Consider the following 21,353-nt stretch of genomic DNA (forward strand, 5'->3'; position numbering starts at 1 on the left):
CAGAGGAGCGATATATCGTTGGGATCACTTTAAGAGCGATTTACCCGGATGTGATAAACAATAAAAATTGACAGTCAATCAAATCCACTCGAATTTAAAACTGCTCGCGAATTTTAAACTAACGCGAGAACTAAGAATAAACATAACGTTGGTGGGGACACTAAAATAATCATCGTTAGCATTTTCTTTACATTTATTGTTTTTGTTGTTTTAGCGGACCTGATATATTAAGATTTTGTTTGATCTCCCCTACAGCAGATGGCGCTGTTACACAACACGACGAAAACGTTACGCGTGACGTCATGACGCTTCTTTGATTTTGAGCGGGGAAATATTATTGAAACGGGTGGAGTGGAGCGATTTGAGGATCTTCTGAGTGTAAACAAACGTGACAAGTTTGGATCGAAAGTAAATAAAAACGCTATTCTTTATGTTATCGTTTCGTGGTTAATTGATTACTTGGGAATATAGGAAATATTCGGTTACGCGTCGTTAGTTTTTTAAGCAGTTGTTTGCATGCTAAACTTCAGGCAGCAGCTTTCGTAAAGAAACCTTAACATTATATGACGTACGGATTAACAGCGAGCTAAACAAAGCTAAATGTTCATTCCACCTCCGTATTAATACTTACTCTTACATCTAATCTCTCTGTAAGTACTCGCGAGAAAATGTCGAAACGAACGCAGTTTCTGGAGTCTGTCCATCATGAGCACGTCCAGGACTTTCTGAACTTCATCATGTTGCATGTGAGTAATGCCAATCTTCCAGCGTCAACTTCTCTCATCTGTTTATATCTCCAAGTCAAACGACAAATCATATAACGTTAACTTACTATGTAGTTTAAGTCACACTTAAGACCTTATTGTACATGTCGGTTATGTTGTTTACTTGTGTTGTAGAAGGATGGAGCAGATCCATTTGACCTGATGGAGGTTCTGTCCGAGCTGCAGAGAAGTCAGAGGCAGGACCTGTGGGAGAGACTGCTTAAATTACTACAGCATACCCTCACTGCTTATCCTCCGGAGCGCTGGATCACTGGAGCTGAAGAGGATGCTGGAGACATGGAGGTGGAGGTTTCTGAAGAGCAGGTGAGATGATGTGGGACTAACTTGATTTTCGATGTGGTACAATAACATGTATGCTTGTAGATATTTACGATGTTCTATAACAGAGAAAATCTAAGGCCTTTATCCGCTTTCTTTCAGATGCAGGCAATGAGAATAATAGAGGGCGTCACAATAGTTTCTACAGTGTCTGTAGACATTTTGCAAGAAAACGACACTTATACCTCTCTTCTTGGCTGTGCTCAGATGCTTAATTGTAAGTACTTGTATCTAGTCAAATATCACATTTGCATATTGAATTGACCTTTGAATGGTTGCCTAAATATTTAATCTGACCTAAAATTTATTTGATCAGTAGTAATTTTTGTCACTACTATATATGCCTTTCATTATACAACATATTTTGTCATGCTACTTATATTGATATTTGTTTACACATTGTTTTTATTCCAGGTATAGAGAGTGCTTTGCCACTGTCACAGACACCCCTTCTGCAGGCTATTCACTGGATGTTTGAATGCTGGTGGAAGCGAGATCTCAAAGGGAAGGAGGAGCTTGGTTGGACTACTTTCCTTGTCTGTTTGGAAAACACTGTTACACTTGAGAAACCGGTACTAAAACAGTTTAAGTCGTTTTTTGCCTGTTTTAAACACAGATCAGCCATAACATTATGACCACCTTCTTAATATTGTGTAGGTCCCTCTTTTGCCAACAAAACAGGGGCACGGCCTCCACTGGACTTTTCTATTAGAACCAGCATTCGCTTTTTCAGCAATATCAGCTATAGTAGCTCGTCTTTTGGATCGGACCACAATGGGCCAGCCTTCGCTCCCCACATGCATGAGCATTGGCCGCCCATCACCCGGTTTTCCTTCCTTGGACCACTTTTGATGGGTACTGACCACTGCAGACTGGAAACACCCCACAAGAGCTGCAGTTTTGGAGATACTCTGTTCCAGTCGTCTAGCCATCACAATCCGGCCCTTGTCAAAGTAGCACAGATCCTTATGCTTGCCCATTTTTCCTGCTTTTAACACAGCAACTTACTTGTCGTTCAAAGTTGATATGTTAGAAGCAGGAAAAATGGGCTCATTGATGCACGCTGGCCAGGTGGTCCGATCCAATAGACGGGCTACTCTAGCTGAAATTGCTGAAAAAGTGAATGCTGGTTCTATTTGAAAAGTCTAGTGGAGTCCATGCCCCTGTTTTGGAGGCAAAAGGGGGACTTGCACAATATTAGGCAGGTGGTCATAATGTCATGGGTTCTTTAAAATGGGTGCTTGTTATATATCATCAACAAGCAAATATTGTTAGATAGGTGTTAGATATATTAATCCTAAGGTGTCTTTTTGATAAGTAGTTTATTATGATTTTTGGGGTATTTTTCCAGTTGAGTGAGCTCAGAAGGTTGTGTACTCTGCGAGAGGTGCTTCTCAGTGTGGACTTTGCATCTGAAAGAGGTCAGCAGGTCATTGATCCTCTGCTCCAATGTTTCTTCAGACCCTCTCATATCAAACAAGAAGAAGTGCGTATACATGTCTATATGTGTATATATGTCTGTAAGCTTACAAGGTAGATACGATTTTTTACTCTAGATTCATTCGATGTAACTTTGTTTATTGCTTATTTTTCAGGGGAAACGGTTCCTTGCCTTCCTCTTCTCCTGGAATGAAAGCTTCATTCGGATGATTCATGAAACTATTAAGAACCAGCTGCAGTTCTTCCCAAAGTATTTCATACACTCATGACCTTTTCTTTTATAATGCTTAAAGCTGTACTCAGAAAAATGCTTTAGTAGCAATCAGGTTATCAACTATATTGGATTATCTTCTTAAATACAGACTCTTAACAGTCCTTCCAGAAAAACACAGTTTTTTTTGTGATTGTTGCGGACAAAAATCCTTTATCTTGCGGCACGTTTTCTTAAAAAAATGCTATGGAATATGCGGGATATTTATGCAATATACGATGAAATTGCGGAACTTGCAAAAACTGTTTTCAGCTTTTCAGTGATGTTCACGTAACATAATCATGTCACTTCATAACGTTCCCATGGCAACAGGGGACATGACTGCGTTTGTGTGAAGTAAATGCAATTTTTTTCATTTTTCTACTAAGACATATGTGATTTTTGCTATAAAAATGCGGGGATTATGAAATCATGCAAGTCCCGCATATTTTGCGCACAGAAATCTGCAATTTATGCTGCGAAAGTGCAGCGTATTCGAAAAAATGCTGCCACTGCATAAATATGCGGACTTTGGCTTATTATGCGTTGAATCATGCGATTGCATAATTGTGTTTTTCTGGAGGGACTGTCTTATCAAAAAGCAAGTATGTGCATGAGTGCATATTTGAATGGAGTATGCTATTTTCAGCATAACTGTTTCTGACTGTTGTTGCTTTGTTTGATCCTCTATTCTTTCATATTTGTAGTCATTCTTTGTTTCTTCTCCTTTAACCTCAGAGCTCTGTCTGTACACGTGGCTGAGATTTACTTTAGAGCATGGAGGAAAGCATCAGGATCTTTCCTGGAGGAAATTGAATCCACCTGCATCCAAGATTTAATGCAGCACGCCATGTTGCTGCACAGAAACTCACCTGTACAAAGCAAAGTCAGACAGGTCAACATCTCATTTAAATTACACAGGAGTAAATTGGATTGTTAAGCTAAACTTGTTTTATTAAAGGGACGTTTTTTAAATGATAATTATGAATTCTACTCCTGAAGGCTTGCTAATGTTTGCAAGACACAAAATTTGTTTTGGTACAGTCGTTTGGGGTTTGTTACCAAGAAATTAAAAAAATAAAGACTGTAATATATTTGGTTTTCCTACGTAGACAAAAGTGGGAAAACAAATGTTTAAACTAAGGCTGCGTCCGAAACTAAAATGCTGCCTTTGGGGGCAGCATTCCAAGGCATAAAGGCACGTCCGAATTCAATATTTGGTTTACTTCCTGTCTTTTGAGATACCCTTTATGATTTTTCCCACAATTCTTCTATGCATGGATGTGCGCAAGGAATGTGGTCGAGCCTTGTCTAGTAAAAAATAAAAAGGTTTGTCAAGAAAGTGGCTGGAGCACATTTTTTTGTAAATAGTTTTACTAATTTCTAGCTGGAAATTAATATTGTAGTTTTCAAATATAGGACTTATCACAAAAGCATTCTCTGTTTATATTTCAAACATAATTCTGTTACACTGCCTTTGGAGGCAGCGTTTGTGCTCCTGGAAACCCATTCGGACAGCCTCCAAAGTCATTGACTTGTGAGGCAACAAGTCAGCTGCTTACCCTTTTGGACGCAGCCTAAGTATGTTAAAATTCTTCCTTTCTTTTCCTGTAGATCCTTACCTATTTCCACAAGCAGAAGTTTCGGGAGGGAGTTGATGAGATGCTGCACAGACTATACAAGCCAATTCTGTGGAAAGCGCTAAAGGTAGATCATGAATCAGCTGACATGATTTAATGTGCTCGTGCTGTTTTTTTTTTTCTGTAGGTAAATAAAGTAATTCACTGTGAAGTATAACACCAGTACATATAAACGCACAGAAAATGCTCTTTCTATCCAATGACTACTTATGTTTTTTATCAAGTTTTACATTTTTGAATGTCATTTTCATTTCATTTGCACGTTATGTTTAAAACAGGCCACTAATGCTGAGGTCCGTGCCAATGCCACACTGCTCTTTATGGAGGCTTTTCCCATCCATGACCCCAGCATGAACAGTGAGATGGTAGACCAGGCTGTTCAGAAACAACTGGATTTGCTGTTTGTATGTTGACAGCTGATTCTATTGACTTAATGGCTCATTTTTTGATGTTCTGCATTTTCTATTTTAAGATGTGAGTAGCTTATACACTCTTTGTCCCCCCATAGGCTCTTCTTGATGACCCCCAGCCCCTGGTGCGCTCATCTGCAGTGCTGGGTGTGTGTTCTGTCCTGGCTCGTTGCTGGGAGGTCATCCCTTCTACGATCATAACCGACCTTCTGCAGAAGCTCATCCTGCAGCTGGCTAACGACAGCAGCTCTCCCGATGTCCGCTGCTCTGTTTTTATGGTAAAACTTTGAACTTACATTTACCTGAAGGCAACTTCACAAAAGCTTTGATCGGAGAGAGATGCAGAACAATGGTTCAGCTAATTCCTTTAGTCATTAAGTCATTAAGGAGCTTCAAACTAAAAATGCTTCTTGCATGCACTCAAAGAGATGTGTGAAAGCATTAATTTGCATACCAGAGGTTAAAAATGATTTGAAAGTCTTTTGAACCTGAAGCACAAAATACAAAAAATGTAACTTTGTTTATAATTATTTTGAACTTTGTGGGCGTAAATGTTTGAAAACACAATTATAGCTGGTGCTCTCTGGATTGCTAAGGTTAGCATCTGACACTTTCTGTGTAATGAGACAAAGAAGTGATTGTGGTCTCCATATATTTATTGTTTTTTGTGCATGACTAAGCTTTAATTATCGCTGACCTCTCCGTGTGCTCTACAGTGCATGTCTATAATTCTGGATAACAGTTTAAGCCATCCACTCATGGAAAAACTATTGCCTGCACTGAAGAGCAGCCTCCATGATAGCTCTGAAAAGGTGCGAGTTGCATTTGTGGGCATGCTTCTAAAGATCAAAGGTGTCCGGGCAGCCAAGGTAAAAGTTTGAGTGCTGTATCTTAATTCCTATGGCTTTTTAAACAAAAAAGAGCCTAAGATTTTTTTCCTACTGAATTGTTGGTATGTTCTTCACTGTGTCTTACCAAAGTTTTGGAAAGTTTGTTCCCTGGAACATCTGCTGGCTCGTTTGGAGATCGACTCACCTCCTGTTTCCAAGCGAATTGTCAATCTCCTCTTCAACTCATTCTTTCCAGTCAACCAGGCAGAGACTGTCTGGTGTGAACGATGCGTCACCCTGATTCAGACAAATCCAGGAGCAGCGCGCAAGTTTTACCGCTACGCCTATCTGTACACTGCTCCTGCTAATATAGGTTAGATTGCACGAGTAATGATTTGATGCATTGCTCGTACTGAACCTGGAATAAAACCCCTAAAGTCTAATAGAAGCTGTGTCCCAATTCAAGGCTGCGACCTTTGAAGGACATATTCTAATACCGATTGCGTCACAGCAGCTCGACCGTAAGGCTGTCCCAATTCGAAATATTTGATATACTGTTGGATAGTTTAATCTACATCAACGTGTCATATTTTTTTTCAAATAAATAAATATTTTTCTGGTTCCAAATCAGAAACATCTCCGCTGTGTCCTTCTGACAGGCGCGTACAACATGGGACGCAAATTATGGGTCCTCCGAAGGCTAGACCGTCTCATTTCAATTCTCTTCGTGGACTTCGGAGGCTGCCACCTTCAAAGACAGAGTGCTCACCTTCTGAGGTCGCGTTCTTAGAAGGTTGCAGCCTTTGAATTGGGACACAGCTAGAATCTCACGTTAGAAATTCTGTTTTCATTGTGTTAAACTGTTACGGTTATGCTCACCATTTGCATTCAGTGTTATTCTCAGTGATACCAAAGTCTTTCTGCTTTATCTTTATAGTTAAGCTGATGTTGGTGATACGAAAGTGTCTGAATGTGTGCATTCAAAATTCAGGAGATGATGAATTTGCATCCAGCAATAAAGAAAACAGCACGGTGAGGCCACTCATTTGTATATTATTTATATGTTGTTAAGAAATCTTACTTTTTAACTCCTTAGCAGAGATGCATTCTATATCAAAGTGAAACTTCTGAAAACATTCAAAATAAAAGTACACGTTTAGAGATTATAATCTGTAATGTTTAGTATTTATTGACTTTATTACAAGATGTTGGAGGATGTTCTCTCAGTGCAAGACACTGCCTCCATGGCCAGATTACTGGAGATAGTGGTCATTCTGTGGAAAAGTGTTCAGAAATCTCTCCAGTCAAACCAAGAGGCCTTCAAGTATACAACATCAAAGTTTGCCTCTGTATTGCCACAGTATCTTAAAGTTTTTCAGGTAAGATGCACCTTCACACATGAAGTACCAAAGGATTGTTAAAAGAGTAAAGCTGTAATTATCTTCAGGACTGATGCAATGTGGATGCAATATTACAGCGTGTGTGTGTGTGTGTGCAGGAGGAGCAGTGTAAAGCACCTCTCATTCTTCTAGCCTCTGTGCTTCCTGCCTCTGCTGTTTCAGCTCTGAGGTCAGTATGACTTTTCTTCAACAACCTCTCGCTGCAGTTCTCATTATCTAATACCCCATTTTCAAAAGTGGTTCACCCAGAAATGAAAATTCGGCTCACCCTCTTCTTTAGAGGTAATATGTGACCCTGTCTCTAAAAACCCAGCTTTTCCTATTTCCTATTTTTTTTTTTTTTTTTTTTACATACATTTACCATATATACTCAAGAACATTCTGTGAAAAAAAGAATTGATACTCCTAATCTCATAATTAGATTTGCCTTTTTTTACAGACATGATCACACATTTTCATATCTTTTCATATTTTGACGAACTGTTTTTAAAATGACAAATCAATGACAAATAGAGCATATCTTCTTTCCTACAGGGTGTGTAGCATACTCCACATGGTGTCTTGGCAAACGAACAGCAGTTTGATGTATAATTGAAATGCCAGTTCTGAAATCCAACTGATTTCCTTTTGATCTGAAGGCCTACTCAAATGCTAGTGGGACTAAATGTGACTTAATGGCTTTCAGAGTGATCTGTAGGACAGTCTGGGTGTAATCATGACTATGTGTCCCTCTCTGCAGGAGTAAAGTGATGTCTCACTTGAAGAGTCTGAAAGCGGGTTCTGCTGTGACGGCGTACAGTCAGTCGGTGGAGTGTCTCTGTAGCTGGGGGCAGATCAGCCATATTGTGGAACTGATTGAGAACTGGCTCACAGAATCTACAGCTGTTAGTGGGGTAAATATATAGAGCTCTGTCAAACATAGGTTTTAATTTTCTTCACCCTTTCCACCCTGCAGGTGTCGCTGAATAAGTGGCAGGGCCTCGCAGCCAAATTCCTCTTTTATATATTTTACTGATGTACTGCTCTTTTATTCCATATCTGGTGCTATCCGTCTGCCCATTAGAAATGTCTCTTTGCCTGCTAGAGGCCAAAAATGAGGGAAATAGAGCTTTACATAATCCAGTCAGTAAAAACACTGAATAAAATTAACAAATCATGATTGCTTTGAATAAGATTTTTCTTGTTCATTTTGTAATGCACAAAATGTGACTAATTTGTGACTAAAACGTCCCCAAGTGAATGTATTTAAAATGCAATCAAAACTGAACCGAGAGACTCTTCATAAGAATCTCTCTATAAACACTTCTTTTCGTCTGCAGTGTGATGTAAACTCAACTGGCAAAGTGCATTTTGATGGACTAGAGGAGTCCAAGCCAGATCTGGGCCTGGACTATCTGGATTACCTGCTGTTGCACCCTAAAACAAGAGACTGCCTGCTGAATATGCCGCTGGATCAGATCAGACAGCTACATAATGCTCTCAACAAATGGAAGGTACCATAGACACGAGGTCATATTTATGATAATTAGTGATATTAGAGAGAATTAGTGCAAAGACGCACATTTATTTTGTATTGTGATATTGTTATACCATTAGTTAGGAAGTCAATGTGGTAATTGTAGGGTTTTCGGGATTCGTGCTTGGTAGATAATGTTGCACAGAGCTATTAAATATAATGTTTTTGCCCTCATTATTTCTGTCAAAGCTTAATAATAAGCTTGTTAAATTGTTTGGTCACGCATGAGTCATAAGGCACAGTTGTGTTTATTCAATGTTATCTAATGGAAAGTTCATCTGTCCTTTCTTGTGCATTTATTTGATCTCATTGGAAAGTTTTCATTGCTCTTTTGTTTTATACGTTTGGTATATGCGAACAGTCACTGCTGTTTTCTGCTCTGAATGGATCAGAGGTCAACGTGGCCAGCATTGAAACTGCACTGAGAGCTTTTGTTTTTCATGGGCGACTCCGCATCCACCTTCAACACAAAGTAAGTCTACAGTCACCAACACTTGATGTTATGTTTCTATCAAACTAGAGATGTATATTTTTATCATGGTTCTCAAGTTGATGTATATTAATGTCAGACTATGCAGGCCAGTTAGAGGTTAAGCACATGCTCTGTTTAGCTAAGTGATAATGAGCTCTACCGGTTTAATGGTTAGCCGTGATAAAAATCCAATGGTTAACATTACCATATTTTAATTGCCATTTAACCATGGCAGTGTCGTGGCTGGAAATCTAGTTGTACTGACACATGTTTACTTAATATTTATTTAGACAGATCTATCTTTTCTATAAATTTTACATTAAATGATGTGATCTGATAAATTTAAAGGTGTTTCCTACTCTGTTTTTTCCGCGATTGCTGTGAGCGCGGGTTTCGTGCAGCTTACTCCTGGGTCATAAAGTACACCCTATTCTCATAACATACGCAGACAGATGATTGCTCATTTGTTTTGCGAACAAAAGTGCACTTACATGTAAAATCTATTTTACATTTGGTTTGCATCAGTACTTTTTTTTACATTTCTAGAAATTGTTCACAAAACCATGATAATATTGATAACCATGGTTATTTTAGTCACTAACTGTGATTTAAAATTTTCATACCGTTCAATTATACATACTTATTACACGGCTCTCTGGAATGCTTGATTCTGATTGGTCAGTTGAGACATTTGCAGGTTCGTTCTTTTCGAATAATAACCGCTCCAAAATAATAACGCATAGCCGGACTACTTTTACGAGTAAGATCGCTCCGCGCCAATAAAGATTACTGTTTGTTTGGCGCCATCTTGTGACAAACACTGGACAACCACGACAAGACACAGAGAGCTTACTGAGACTGAACTTGACAAAATAGAGCATGACAGCTACGAAGCCAACACACAAAAAAATACAGAATGGGCATTAAAACTTCTCAAAGACTGGCTAAAAGAGAAAAAAATGGAGACAGACAAGTATGAAGCAGAGGATCTTAATAAGGTATTACGATCATTTTATGCATCTGTGCAAAGTTTCGCGGAAGGATAAAAATGTTAATTTAAAACAAATATGCCAATAAAATGTTTCAAATTCATATTCATGTCCAGTTTTTTTCTTATGTGACAAGTAGCCGTGTAATAAGCGGGATAATGTAGAGTCAGCCGGTAGTTATCGGGAAATAAGCCCCTTCAGTGTGATACAAGACCCTCCGCTTCGCGTCGGGTCCTGATCACACTGTCGGGGCTTATTTCCCGATAACTACCGGCTGCCTCTACATTATCCCTTACTTGACACCTCTTTCTGATCCTAGTACCCAGAGGAACGAGAGTTCCTGGGATCGCTGGAGCATTCTGTGTCCTGGGTGGAGAATAAAATCCTTCCTTCACTGACCAGCACAAGCAGTGAGCAGCAGTTTTCATTAAGCAAGAGGATAGTAGAAGTAAGTGGCATGTTTGGTGTGATTTCTTTTTGGGTTAGTTTTACCTAAAAAGTTGTTTTTAGACAGATTTGTATGGGAGAAATTTTTTAACATCAAATTTTCATGCATTTGGCAGCTGCTTTTATCCAAAGCAAATTAGGTATAATTTCTTAATCAGTATGTGCATTCCCTATATATCATAATCACAACCTTTGCACTGCTAATGCAATACCAAGTGAACCAAACTCTATGAACATTTATTTATGCAGTAGTTAACAAAACTAATGTCTGGAGGGCATTTTTGTACAGTATTTGCTTTTAATTCCCTCTCGGGTTAGATTTAACCATCAGAATATGTAGAGTATGGTACAAAATGGAAAAAAACTTTTTTCTTTTTGCAAAAATGGCAAAGTACAGTGTACCAAGGAATCTGGGTTTTATTCTAATATATAAAAAGTCCATAGAAAAGCTCAGAAAATAAAGCATACACACTGACTACTTTTTTATTATTAGTTTTAAAACTGCTCCTCTTTGTTTTAATGAAAGTCACCATGAAATGCAAGTAGTTGTCCTATTTTAAAAATTATAAGGACACATGGATTTTTTTTTAAATAACGAAGCTAACAAATTAGTTTTTTAACAAATTAACAAATTTCAGTTTCATTGAGAAAAAAGCATGTTTCCTTGGTCTTGACTTAATAAGCCTGCTTAAAGGGATAGTTCACCCAAAAATTAATCATTTCACATCCTCATTTTGTTTTAAACCTGTATGTATTTTGTTTTTTGAACACAAAAGAAGATATTTTGATAAATGATGGTAAGTACACAGCCAATTGTAACCATTGACTTCCATAGTAGAAAAACAAATATTATAGACGTATTGTAATAAATGATGAATAAGATATTTAAATGATGGTAAGTAGTACACAGATGATAGTAGTACCCATTGAATTCCATCGTATTTGTTTTTCTGAAAATAAAATTCATACAGGTTTAAACAACATGAGGATAAGAAAATTAAAGAATTACAATTTTTGTGCAAACTATCCCTTTAAATATTTCTCAAAGCTCTGCTGGGTTTATATTCCAAGCAACACTACGCAACATGCATACATGTTTAACACATCTATAGATATATTTTTACAGAGTGATTTTGAGTTAGACGTCGTCTATAAGTGAATTGTCCTAAATTAATTTTTTTCGTCCTGTTTTATTGTCAGAGTTGTTTAACAGTGTGCAAGAATGTGCTGCGGGTTTCTGTAGGAGACAATGATTTCAGAGACCACTTACTAAAGCATGTTGCTTCTGTTCTGCAGTCCGGTAAGACCTAGTCCATTAGTATTACTGCAGTTTTGGGGTCCTGGTGTTTGTTTTATATTTGGCCACTTCTTTGTGAATTAAATTAAATGACTGTGTGTGTTTGTGTTTATTTAGGGAAAGGATACATGTGCATCCCTCATGTGCTCGCTCTGCTTACTGAGATTGCACAATCCTGCCTTTCTCATAAGACAGATGGGGAGGAGGATCAGCTGTCCCTCGCTCTCCGCATTTTGACCAACATCTTCCAGAAAATTGTAGAGCTTATGGCACATCGGCTGCGTAAAGACAAGGAAGAGGGTGAAGAGGTGAGACCTTTAAAAAATGAAGCACTTAGGACCTGTTCTCAAACACAGATTCATGCTGGATGGGTTTAAAGAGGATATTTCATGAAAAACTGATGTTTAAGTGCTATAATTGGGTCCCCTTTGCTTCTATCAACCTAGAAAATGTGAAAAAGATCAACCCAGTAACTTAGTTTTGGTAAACCATTGTCTGCAAGCATGTGAAAAAAAATAGGTAATTGAAATTTGGCTCCCCTTGTGACATCAGAAGAGGATCTTCTTAAAATAATACAGCCCCTTAATCTGCACTATCCAACCACAGCATGGCCATTAAGTGCAGTGAGGGAGAGAAAATTATTTACAAGACAATTAAGTTTTAATTTCAGCAAAACACAATCATTGTGAACAGTGTTTGCTTTTTATTAGCTCATTTGCATTTAAAGGGACACACATATTTTTGCTTAAAAGTGACAATTTTAAAATGCTATAATAAATTATGGTATTTTGAGCTAAAACTTCACATATTCACTCTGGGGACACCAAAGATTTTATCTTAAAGGCGGAGTCCACGATGTTTGAAAAACGGTTTGGAAAAGGAGACGGGCCGACTACCAAAACACACTTATAGCCAATCAAATCAAATCAAATGCCGGGTTGCGTATGTGTGGGGCGGGTCTATCAAGAGAAGGTCCAGATTCTATTGGGGTAGGGGCGTGTTTGTTTAGGTGATTTCAAATATCAACATTGGCTTTCAAACATCATGGACTCCGCCTTTAAAGTCTTGTGAAATGTCCCCTTTGAAAAAAACTGCATGAGTCTTTGTTTAAACTTAACTGACTTAACTATTCACAACTTTCTTTCATAACAAAATAGACCCTGGTATGATAAAGTGTCTACTTTGTGCCTCTAGCTGTGTTACTCTTCTGAGGAAGATCTTCATAACTTCCTTCTGGTGACTAATTTTACAACTGAGGGGTCAGAGTTCATTACTGGAGTCTTCTCATCACTCTGTGCAGCAGTTATTATTGATATCAGCCGCACCCTTCAGAAGGTAAATCCGCAGATCTTCTAACTGCTGTTTGTTTTTAATACTTTGATTGACATTTCCCTGTTATCTATTTAATTAGAATATATGTTAATTAGACTCTGCTATTAATTCTTTATTTATTCAGAATGACTAATATAAATAACTGACATATTTAATTAAACATTTTAAAGAATATAAATAATAAATATTTCTTTCTAAGACAAAATTAAAACCTCAAACAGCTTGGTAGGGCATGCTCTAGTTATCTATAAATAGCAGGATCAAATATAGACCAGTCATTGATGAATAAATGTAGAAAGTATTAAGAAATTTAATATGCGTGGTCCTTCATGCAGCTCTCTCATGCGGAAGAGGTGTTCACCCCAGAGACTGTTAATGACCTTCCACCCCTGTCAAAAACCATCCTCAAAGTTATCCTCAGCTCACCTGCAGTTACCAGGTAACATAAAAATCAGCTAGAATCAAAATGCTCGGGTTTATTTCATTTAACACCTCGAAACAATTTTAAGCACTTCTGGTAAATTTTGCTCTATGTTCTAGGTTTTTTCTGTCTGAAATTAGCTCCTCTGTTGATTCAGAGGCCATCAATAGCATCCCACAGTGGACTGCAGTTTCACACATTCTAACCGTGATCAAACAAAGTGAGTATCGTTTTTGCTGAAAGTTTATTTCACTCAAAAATATCACTTTCTTGCATGGAACACAAGTCAAATGTTTTAAAAAAACAAAGAAATGAACAGAAATGTAATATTTAGGTGAGCTTTATGGGAACACGCAATAGTAATATACTCTGAGAGTGGCTTTGAATCGTTTCTGTGGTAAAATGGCAAATACATTTGCCTTAGAATTTTGTTAACCTTTCTGTTTTTTGCAGCTGATGCATTTAATGAGGAGTTGAGGGAAATTGGAGTATCAGTACGCAGGCAAATACAGAGCTATTACAGCATCACTGCAGAAAACTCTGAAAATATACAGAGGTAAGAGGTTTGGCATACTTTTGATGTTGACATTTTATTTGTCTGGTACAGTATGTCAAGAACTGTTGTGTACTAGAGTGAAAGCACGCCATCTTTAAGGCTAAGCATACATTTTATTAAACCATCTTTTCCTTAGCCTTGGTAGAAGTAAATTTTGTTTTAAAGTAAATAATAATTGAATTGTAAAAAGTTAGATACAGTAATGTCACGTCAATTTCTGTTTGTCACCTTTTTTGACAAATGTATTTTTAGTTAAATGACTTGAATGATCGACAGTACATTCAGACAAACTGGACATCTATCATTCCCAGAGAAAATCAGTCTACCCCTGACTAAGGTACAATAGTAGGTGTGCGGCTGTTGATGTTGTTTTGTTCTCTTTTGTTCTACAATTTCAGGACCATCTACGAATCCACTGTCAGGATGCTGAATGACATCCTAACTCCATGTCAACAATAAAGCAGTTAAACAGGAATGCTTTTTCCATTTTACATACTACCACAAAACCTGTCAGTTTGGAAATTGCCTTATCTTTAAATCAGTGCGCTGACACTGTTTATCTGATGTATTCTTTTCATTATTGTTTGTACAGTTTAAGTGTAACAGTTGGTGTCTTATGCTTCAGATTAGTGGGGATCATTTTGTTTTATTTTTGACGTTGATATCAAATGATGATACTTCTACATAAACACAATCAATATTAAGCTTCTTATTATTTTTAATCAAAAAGTCCTTGATTAAATCTCTCCCTGCCTTTCAGCTTTTCTAGTTTCCACAGATTATATTTATACTTTTTATATTAAACAGACATACAGATTCTGTACTCTGAAATATGGATAAATAACTAAATATTTACCTATGATGATGACGTGACATGAGAAGATTGATAATGTCTGTCTAAAATCATGAAGTGATATAAAATCTAAGCACATAAGATTCAAAAGTTGTTTTTCTTCATCCTCAGCTTGTTTAAACTTATAAGAACTTTTTTCAGTTCTGTTATTGAGACCCACTTAAATATTTTCTCTGCTTAATCATAGTTTAACTCTGGTGATTTATTATTGTAGTGGGTTGTTTGTACAGTACTGTACAGCACACCAGGAACAAGCAGAATTATTTCACATTTTCCGTAGGGGCACAACCTTTGGACAAAATGCCTGCTCAGATATGCCCCATCTCAACCCCAGTGCCTGGCTGTCTGATAAGAGAAGTGATGTAGATCCCTGCAAACCAGGTAGACGTGGCCAGAATACCTACAGTCAGGTGTGTTTGACTGCGGTGATGTGCTTACCGATCGCCAGTTCGTTAACACTTAGATAATTGTATTCTATTAAGTCTAAAGCAAATAAATAAATTAATTCTGGATGACAATATAGTTCAGACTAAATAAGGAAGATACAATAAGCAAAACAAAATGTTATGATACAAAGTTAAATTAAAAGATGAATTAACAAATTAAGATAAATTTAAAAGCTCTTTATACAATTTCAGTCCTTCTATTTGTTTTTGTGTTAACAATAAATATCAGTAAATGAGGGAGAAACAAATAAAAACTGATGCTTCACAAAAACTAAAAATGCATCAAAGTCAATGTTTTTACTAATCTTTGACATGCTCAAGAATGTGTAAAACTAAAGGTTTTAAAATTCCAGTCCACAATCACTTTTTATATTGAAAATCAGTCATTTTGTGTGTGTGTTTTTCCCAAATTAGTGATACCACTTATGAACTGGGCAAATAAGGCGTTAAAATCATGGAATTTTTGTAAAGATTTGGTAGTTTTAATCAGTACTGAGGTTGATTAACAGATTTATGCAAAAAAATTAAAAAAAAACCCAAATGTTAATCTGATACATTTTTACAGCCGTTGAATTTAGTGGATGTTTTCATCCACTAACAACACGAAAGGGTAGTAAATTTGAACCATGCACAAGGGTTAACTATTTTGTCAAGTTAAATACATTCCCTACATATCTTTATTATTATTACGGTGAGAAAAGTAACAAAGTTTATTACACAATTGTAATATCCATGCCTTACAACCAGAGTTGGGGGTAACTAGTTACTAAGGAATTTGTTACTGTAATTTAATTACTTTTTCCGTAAAGTAATGGGTTTCTCTCATTTTTCTAGTAATTTAATTCCAGTTACTTCTGATGTGATTAAACTAACTGTGTATGGACCATAGAACAACTATATTTAATACAATAGTGGATTTAACATAAAAATTTAAAGTCTAAGGTTAGAATGCATGTTTTTTATGTATACTTCTCACTTAAAATACTTTGGTGAGTTAATGGTAACACTAGTGTAGGTTCCAGTTCTCACTATTAACTGGTTGGTTAATATTACTAAGATATTGGCTGTTTATAATACTTAAAAAGCACATACCGGTATTAATGCCTGATTCTGCAAAACCTTATTCTACATCCTTTATCCTACCCAGTTCATACCAATACTTAAACGTAACAACTACTAAGTAGTAGTAAGCAGTATAAGGAGTATATTGAGGGGAAAGTAGTTAATGGTTAGTTAATAGTTAGAAAAAAGTGTAACCAGAATAATTTATGTACTTTTATATGATTTATTTGTGCTGTCCCTACTGAAAATTCCAGCTAAGACCAGCATAAGCTGGTAGTTGGTTTTAGCTGGTTTAAGGGGGCAGGAGCTGGTTTAAGATGGTTCTCCCAGCCTGGCAAAACTGGTGGGTCAGCTGGTAGCCTGACCAGCTAAGTCCAGCTAGACCATCTTAAAAGTGACCAAAACACAACTAGACCAACTTAAAAAGTGACCAAAACACAGCTAGACCAGTTTGCTACATCAGCAAAACCAAGCTGGGAAACCAGCTAAAAGCAGTTCACCAACTTATGCTGGTCTTAGCTGGATTTTTCAGTAAGGGTTTCAATATTTGTGTCATTTACTACATAGTTTTTAAAAAGTAGTAAGTAATTAAATACTTTTTGGAGAGAGTAATTTGTACCTTAATCTAATTACATGATTAAAGCTGTAATTAGTAGCTAGTAATAATTAATTTTTTTACTAACTCCCCAACACTGGTTGCAAACCATTGCAGAAGCGTACGCGAGCTGATGACGTCAACAGCCGAGGAGGGGCGCTGACCGTGGTACTGAACGCGCCTAGCTTCTTGGAGTTGAGAACAGGACACGAGACACCCGTGCATCACTCATCTCACTATCCTTGATCTCCACATTTCTCTGACCCACTTCCCTTTTAATCACATCACCCGTGAAACCTGAGAGCCGTTATGCTGAATTAACGGACGCTCGACGGGCGGGATGGATTCGGTGCGCGCGCTGCTCCTCGCGGTTGTGTTTCTCCACGCGCTTGCCGTTACCTTGGCAGACAGGAAATTCGGTAAGTTTGTTAAACGTTACGTGACGTCCCACAAAGTGTGTGTTCTTTGACGTTCTTACATTAGCGGGAACACAACTTAAATATGTCAATTGTATTGAGCATATTTTCAATAAACAGCAGAGGGGTCAATTGTAACATGGCAGTTAGGCGTGTAAATCGTTATGTTTCGCTTTATGCAAATTATGACTATAAATCTGTACATCTGGTCGGTTGGCAGCGTGTGTGCTTGGACCCTCAGTGATTATATTACAGTTGTGACATCCATCTGAGTCCCCTATGGGGAAATTGTTTATTTCTGCGTTTACCACGCAGCCTTGGTTCCTCGTGCAAGGAGGAGAATTTCATGCAAACAAACAGAAGATAGTGGATTACATAAACGCTTTACGGTTCATTATAGCATGTTGGCAGGCTTCATATTTCAAACAGACAGGCCAAAAGCGAGCAACAGTCCACACGCTGGGCTCTTCATTAGGCGTACCTGTGTATTCACACTTGGATTATAAAGAAGCTTTTAAGACAAAAATGACTGCAAACTTATTAAAGGCGTTTACAAAGACTTGTCAGACAAAAATTTGTCTGTAATTTTCCAGTATACTGTAACTGGATGCCATGTTTGTCAAAATCTTACAAGAGATCTGAGGTGTTGTTGGTAATGTGCTGAGACTACACAGATACAAATCTGGCCTACAGTACGTCATGTCCAAATCACAGTATTTTGTCCTTCTGCCTTGTATTCTTCTATCTATTGAAGGCAAAGTGCATATAACTACAATTTAATGCAAATATACAGTAAGTCTATGTTATATATAGACTGTAAATTATCTTAGGTTTAGAGTGATCATGTAAATTTCAAGTTATAACTTTTATATCTTCCTTAAGACTGATTTATATTACTACATTTAAAGGTTGATTTTTTTTGAAAAAACAAAATCTAAAACGCACCAGGTTTAATATTTATTTTAATGATAGTTACAAAATGCTATCAGCACAAGACAAAGGCCTAACCATGAATGAAAAATACCATTGATGATTAATATGATGAATTTGGATGGAAGTCAGAGATAGAAAGAGTGATTCGAGTATTGTTCATCGTTACAGTTTGTTTGTTGGAATCCTAATTTCCTGAAAGTTGAATTTATTGTCCGTGTGCGCGCGCCAATGCAAATGCACATCATTGTTTTTAATAAGCCCCTCTGTGCATTATGTTCGTATCATCAAATGAACATCATATAGGAAATGAAGTTTATTTCCTCTGCTGCTATTTGAGTTTGCTGTGAGATGTAGCGTGGGAGACGCTGCTATTCTCAAATGTACTGAAAACATCTAAGATTTAAATTCAGCTATTTTGACTGAAATAGGTTATTTTTGGCTCAGCTTGAATTTCTGAGACTTCCTGTACACTTGAGGTGAACAATGTCTCCCACGCTCTCCTGACACATCTAACTTATACAGCTGCGGAAGAGGATCACAGAAGATGTGAGATTTTGAAATAAACAGACAGGCAGTACTCCTCTTCTTTTTTCTCTCACTGCTCATATACCAGCCATAGTTTGCAAACAATGCTAAATGTTTTGATGTTGGCTCCTGCGAGTATGCTTGGAGCTTTAAATGTAATGTAAGACAAAATGGCATCCTTTAAATATGCATGAATAATGAGCACAGTTTGAGGCATCCATTCATTTATCTTAGTCAGTTACTGTTACACAATTCATGTTCTACTTCTGTTTCCTTATCAAACCCAAGCTATTCACTGAGGTCTGTTGAAGAGAGAGATTATTTCTTTGAGCCCCATGAGGTTAAACTTCTCAGTGTATTTATCAAAGCTGCTGTCAGGCAGGTTAGTTGAAAAAAGATGATGAGATCATACATGGACAGTCTGGTTAACTCACTGGATCTCATCTGACTTATATGTTGGTTGGACCTTCCAAAGTCCTTTTAGGGAAGTCATGCCATTAGGCAACTGTATTTGCAAAGCCTCTGAGCATTTATTTCATTCATGCAAGCATAAAGTCTTACCTATGGGGATGGGGATATCTCTAAAATCGTATGCTAAAGTCACAATGAAAATTATTTTTGACCAACAATTAAACGTGATGTCAACTGTACCATCATTTTTGTTTCTTAAAGGGATAGTTCACCCAAAAAATTTTCATGCATGAGTTTCTTTCTTTAAAAAGAAGATGTTTTGATGTGATGTGATGGAAAGCACACAGTTAACGGTACCCATTGACTTCTGTAGTGGAAAAAAAACACTATGGAAGTCAATGGGTACCATCAATTATAAAAAATATGAAGAGTTTGATTCCAAAACGCAATAAATCCATTTTGACTAATTTCGATAAAAAACTTGTTTTCTGTACCAAGAAAGTGAACTGACAAAAACACTATTTTCTGTTACAAACTTTCACATATCATCTTTAGGTTATAAAAATATAAAAAATTCAAATCCATAATTTAATTTTCAAAGATTTATTATAAAAACAGGACATTCTTTTTTTAACTAAATGCTATAAATCTATTGAATCAATCAATATATAAATGTGCATTCATCTTTGCCATGTTATATTCATTTAGTTGACTAGTGGTATACACTGATAAAAAAATAAACATTAATGGCATTAATCAAAACACTTACTTTGTCATATTAAGAACACTGTCATTGCTGCTGTTATACTTGGGACGTCGTCGCTGAACTTTTTTGACAGCGATCAGCTGTAAAATGTTTTGGTCCTGCTCGATTTTCGTTGGCTTTGAGTAAAAAAATGGAAAGTTTTTCATAAGATCCCCTGAGGTCAATGTGTTAGCACGACAGAAGCTTGATGCTGTCGTGTGAGAACAAGCAACAGCCGGCATTTCTCCATCTCCCGAGTGCATCTTGCGTAAATTATTAGATTTTGATGGCTTACGTTTCTTCCCCGTCACAGAAAACCACCACAGGTTTATCAATGCCATCAAAGTATCATTTTGTATTTGTTTGTTTGTTGATCACAAAGTACAAAGTAGATGAGGAAAACTAGGATTCTGTGTGTATTCAATGCACCGCCATTGCTGCGTTGAATGGTGCGCTGTGATTTGTTGAGTGAATTTATTGTATTCTATAGAGAAGGAGGACTGGCGTTTATCGTGTTTTAGAAAAAAGGGAGAAAAGACTGAAAAACATGGCGGATGCTGGATTTTATAATACTGACCTGATACAATTAAGCAATAAGCCCCAAGCAGCAGCGGGTTACCAGTGCGTTTTATAACAGCTAAGGGGCGTTGTTAGGCGTTGTTACTCTTCCGCCAAACAAAGTAGTTCCTCAGAATCAAGTGTGGCTGCAACAGAGCGCAATTCTCAAGCAACACAGATGCAGCAAAGACACAATGAAAATATGATTAAAGACTGTGGTGTTTATATTTATAAATCAACATTCATCTAAAATATACATTAACATTTATATTGTGCAACTGTTGAAGTGATGATCAAATATGCTTGGAAGCATGCTTAACTTTTTCCCCGTCAGCGTTTTTTTTTTTTTTTTAGTTGCCACCCAGTTTTAGTTTAATGCCTTACAGAAAAATTTTCTTTAAATAAACATAAAATATCAAATGAAAGAACAGACCATCCGCTTTCCAACAAAAAAAGTTTCATCCTCCCTTCATTTGTTCTCTTATCAGTTATCACTAAAAGCGTTTATCAGCTAAAAGCGGAGATGATTCCATTTTTGTGAAGAACTTTTGTTAGAGATCAGATTCAGAGCCATCAAAACTTGCACGTCATGCTAAATCCACCACAACGCTGTTGTGTCGAGTGAATGCGTCAGTGTTTAAGTTGGGTAAGACTGCCATCTAGTGGATAATAGCGGAAATATCAATTTAAGACAACAACAACTCAG

General features: G+C 37.1%; 2 protein-coding genes across 2 annotated transcripts in view; both read left to right on the forward strand.

Moving 5' to 3' along the window:
- The first annotated feature begins 83 nt into the window (after nucleotides 1-83).
- ncapg2 (non-SMC condensin II complex, subunit G2) lies at nucleotides 84-15,554 on the forward strand. Its single transcript, XM_065289393.2, has 27 exons — nucleotides 84-408; nucleotides 656-746; nucleotides 900-1,088; nucleotides 1,206-1,320; nucleotides 1,518-1,675; nucleotides 2,455-2,589; nucleotides 2,699-2,793; nucleotides 3,532-3,688; nucleotides 4,408-4,500; nucleotides 4,712-4,837; nucleotides 4,942-5,121; nucleotides 5,560-5,712; nucleotides 5,824-6,046; nucleotides 6,611-6,705; nucleotides 6,879-7,052; nucleotides 7,172-7,242; nucleotides 7,813-7,966; nucleotides 8,393-8,566; nucleotides 8,951-9,061; nucleotides 10,370-10,498; nucleotides 11,698-11,797; nucleotides 11,912-12,102; nucleotides 12,989-13,129; nucleotides 13,462-13,565; nucleotides 13,667-13,767; nucleotides 14,001-14,103; nucleotides 14,502-15,554. The coding sequence occupies exons 2-27, from the start codon at nucleotides 669-671 to the stop codon at nucleotides 14,560-14,562; spliced, it is 3,411 nt and encodes a 1,136-aa protein (XP_065145465.1). The 5' UTR covers nucleotides 84-408; nucleotides 656-668; the 3' UTR covers nucleotides 14,563-15,554.
- Nucleotides 15,555-17,216: 1,662 nt separating this feature from the next.
- ptprn2 (protein tyrosine phosphatase receptor type N2) overlaps nucleotides 17,217-21,353 on the forward strand; it is a 177,350-nt gene continuing 173,213 nt past the window's right edge. The window contains exon 1 of the mRNA XM_065289392.2: nucleotides 17,217-17,478. Within this exon, the coding sequence (XP_065145464.1) occupies nucleotides 17,400-17,478 (79 nt within the window). The 5' untranslated portion in view covers nucleotides 17,217-17,399. The remainder of the gene's footprint in view (nucleotides 17,479-21,353) is intronic.

The sequence above is a fragment of the Paramisgurnus dabryanus genome, chromosome 2 (assembly GCF_030506205.2).
Source record: "Paramisgurnus dabryanus chromosome 2, PD_genome_1.1, whole genome shotgun sequence".
In the NCBI taxonomy this organism is placed as follows: domain Eukaryota; kingdom Metazoa; phylum Chordata; class Actinopteri; order Cypriniformes; family Cobitidae; genus Paramisgurnus; species Paramisgurnus dabryanus.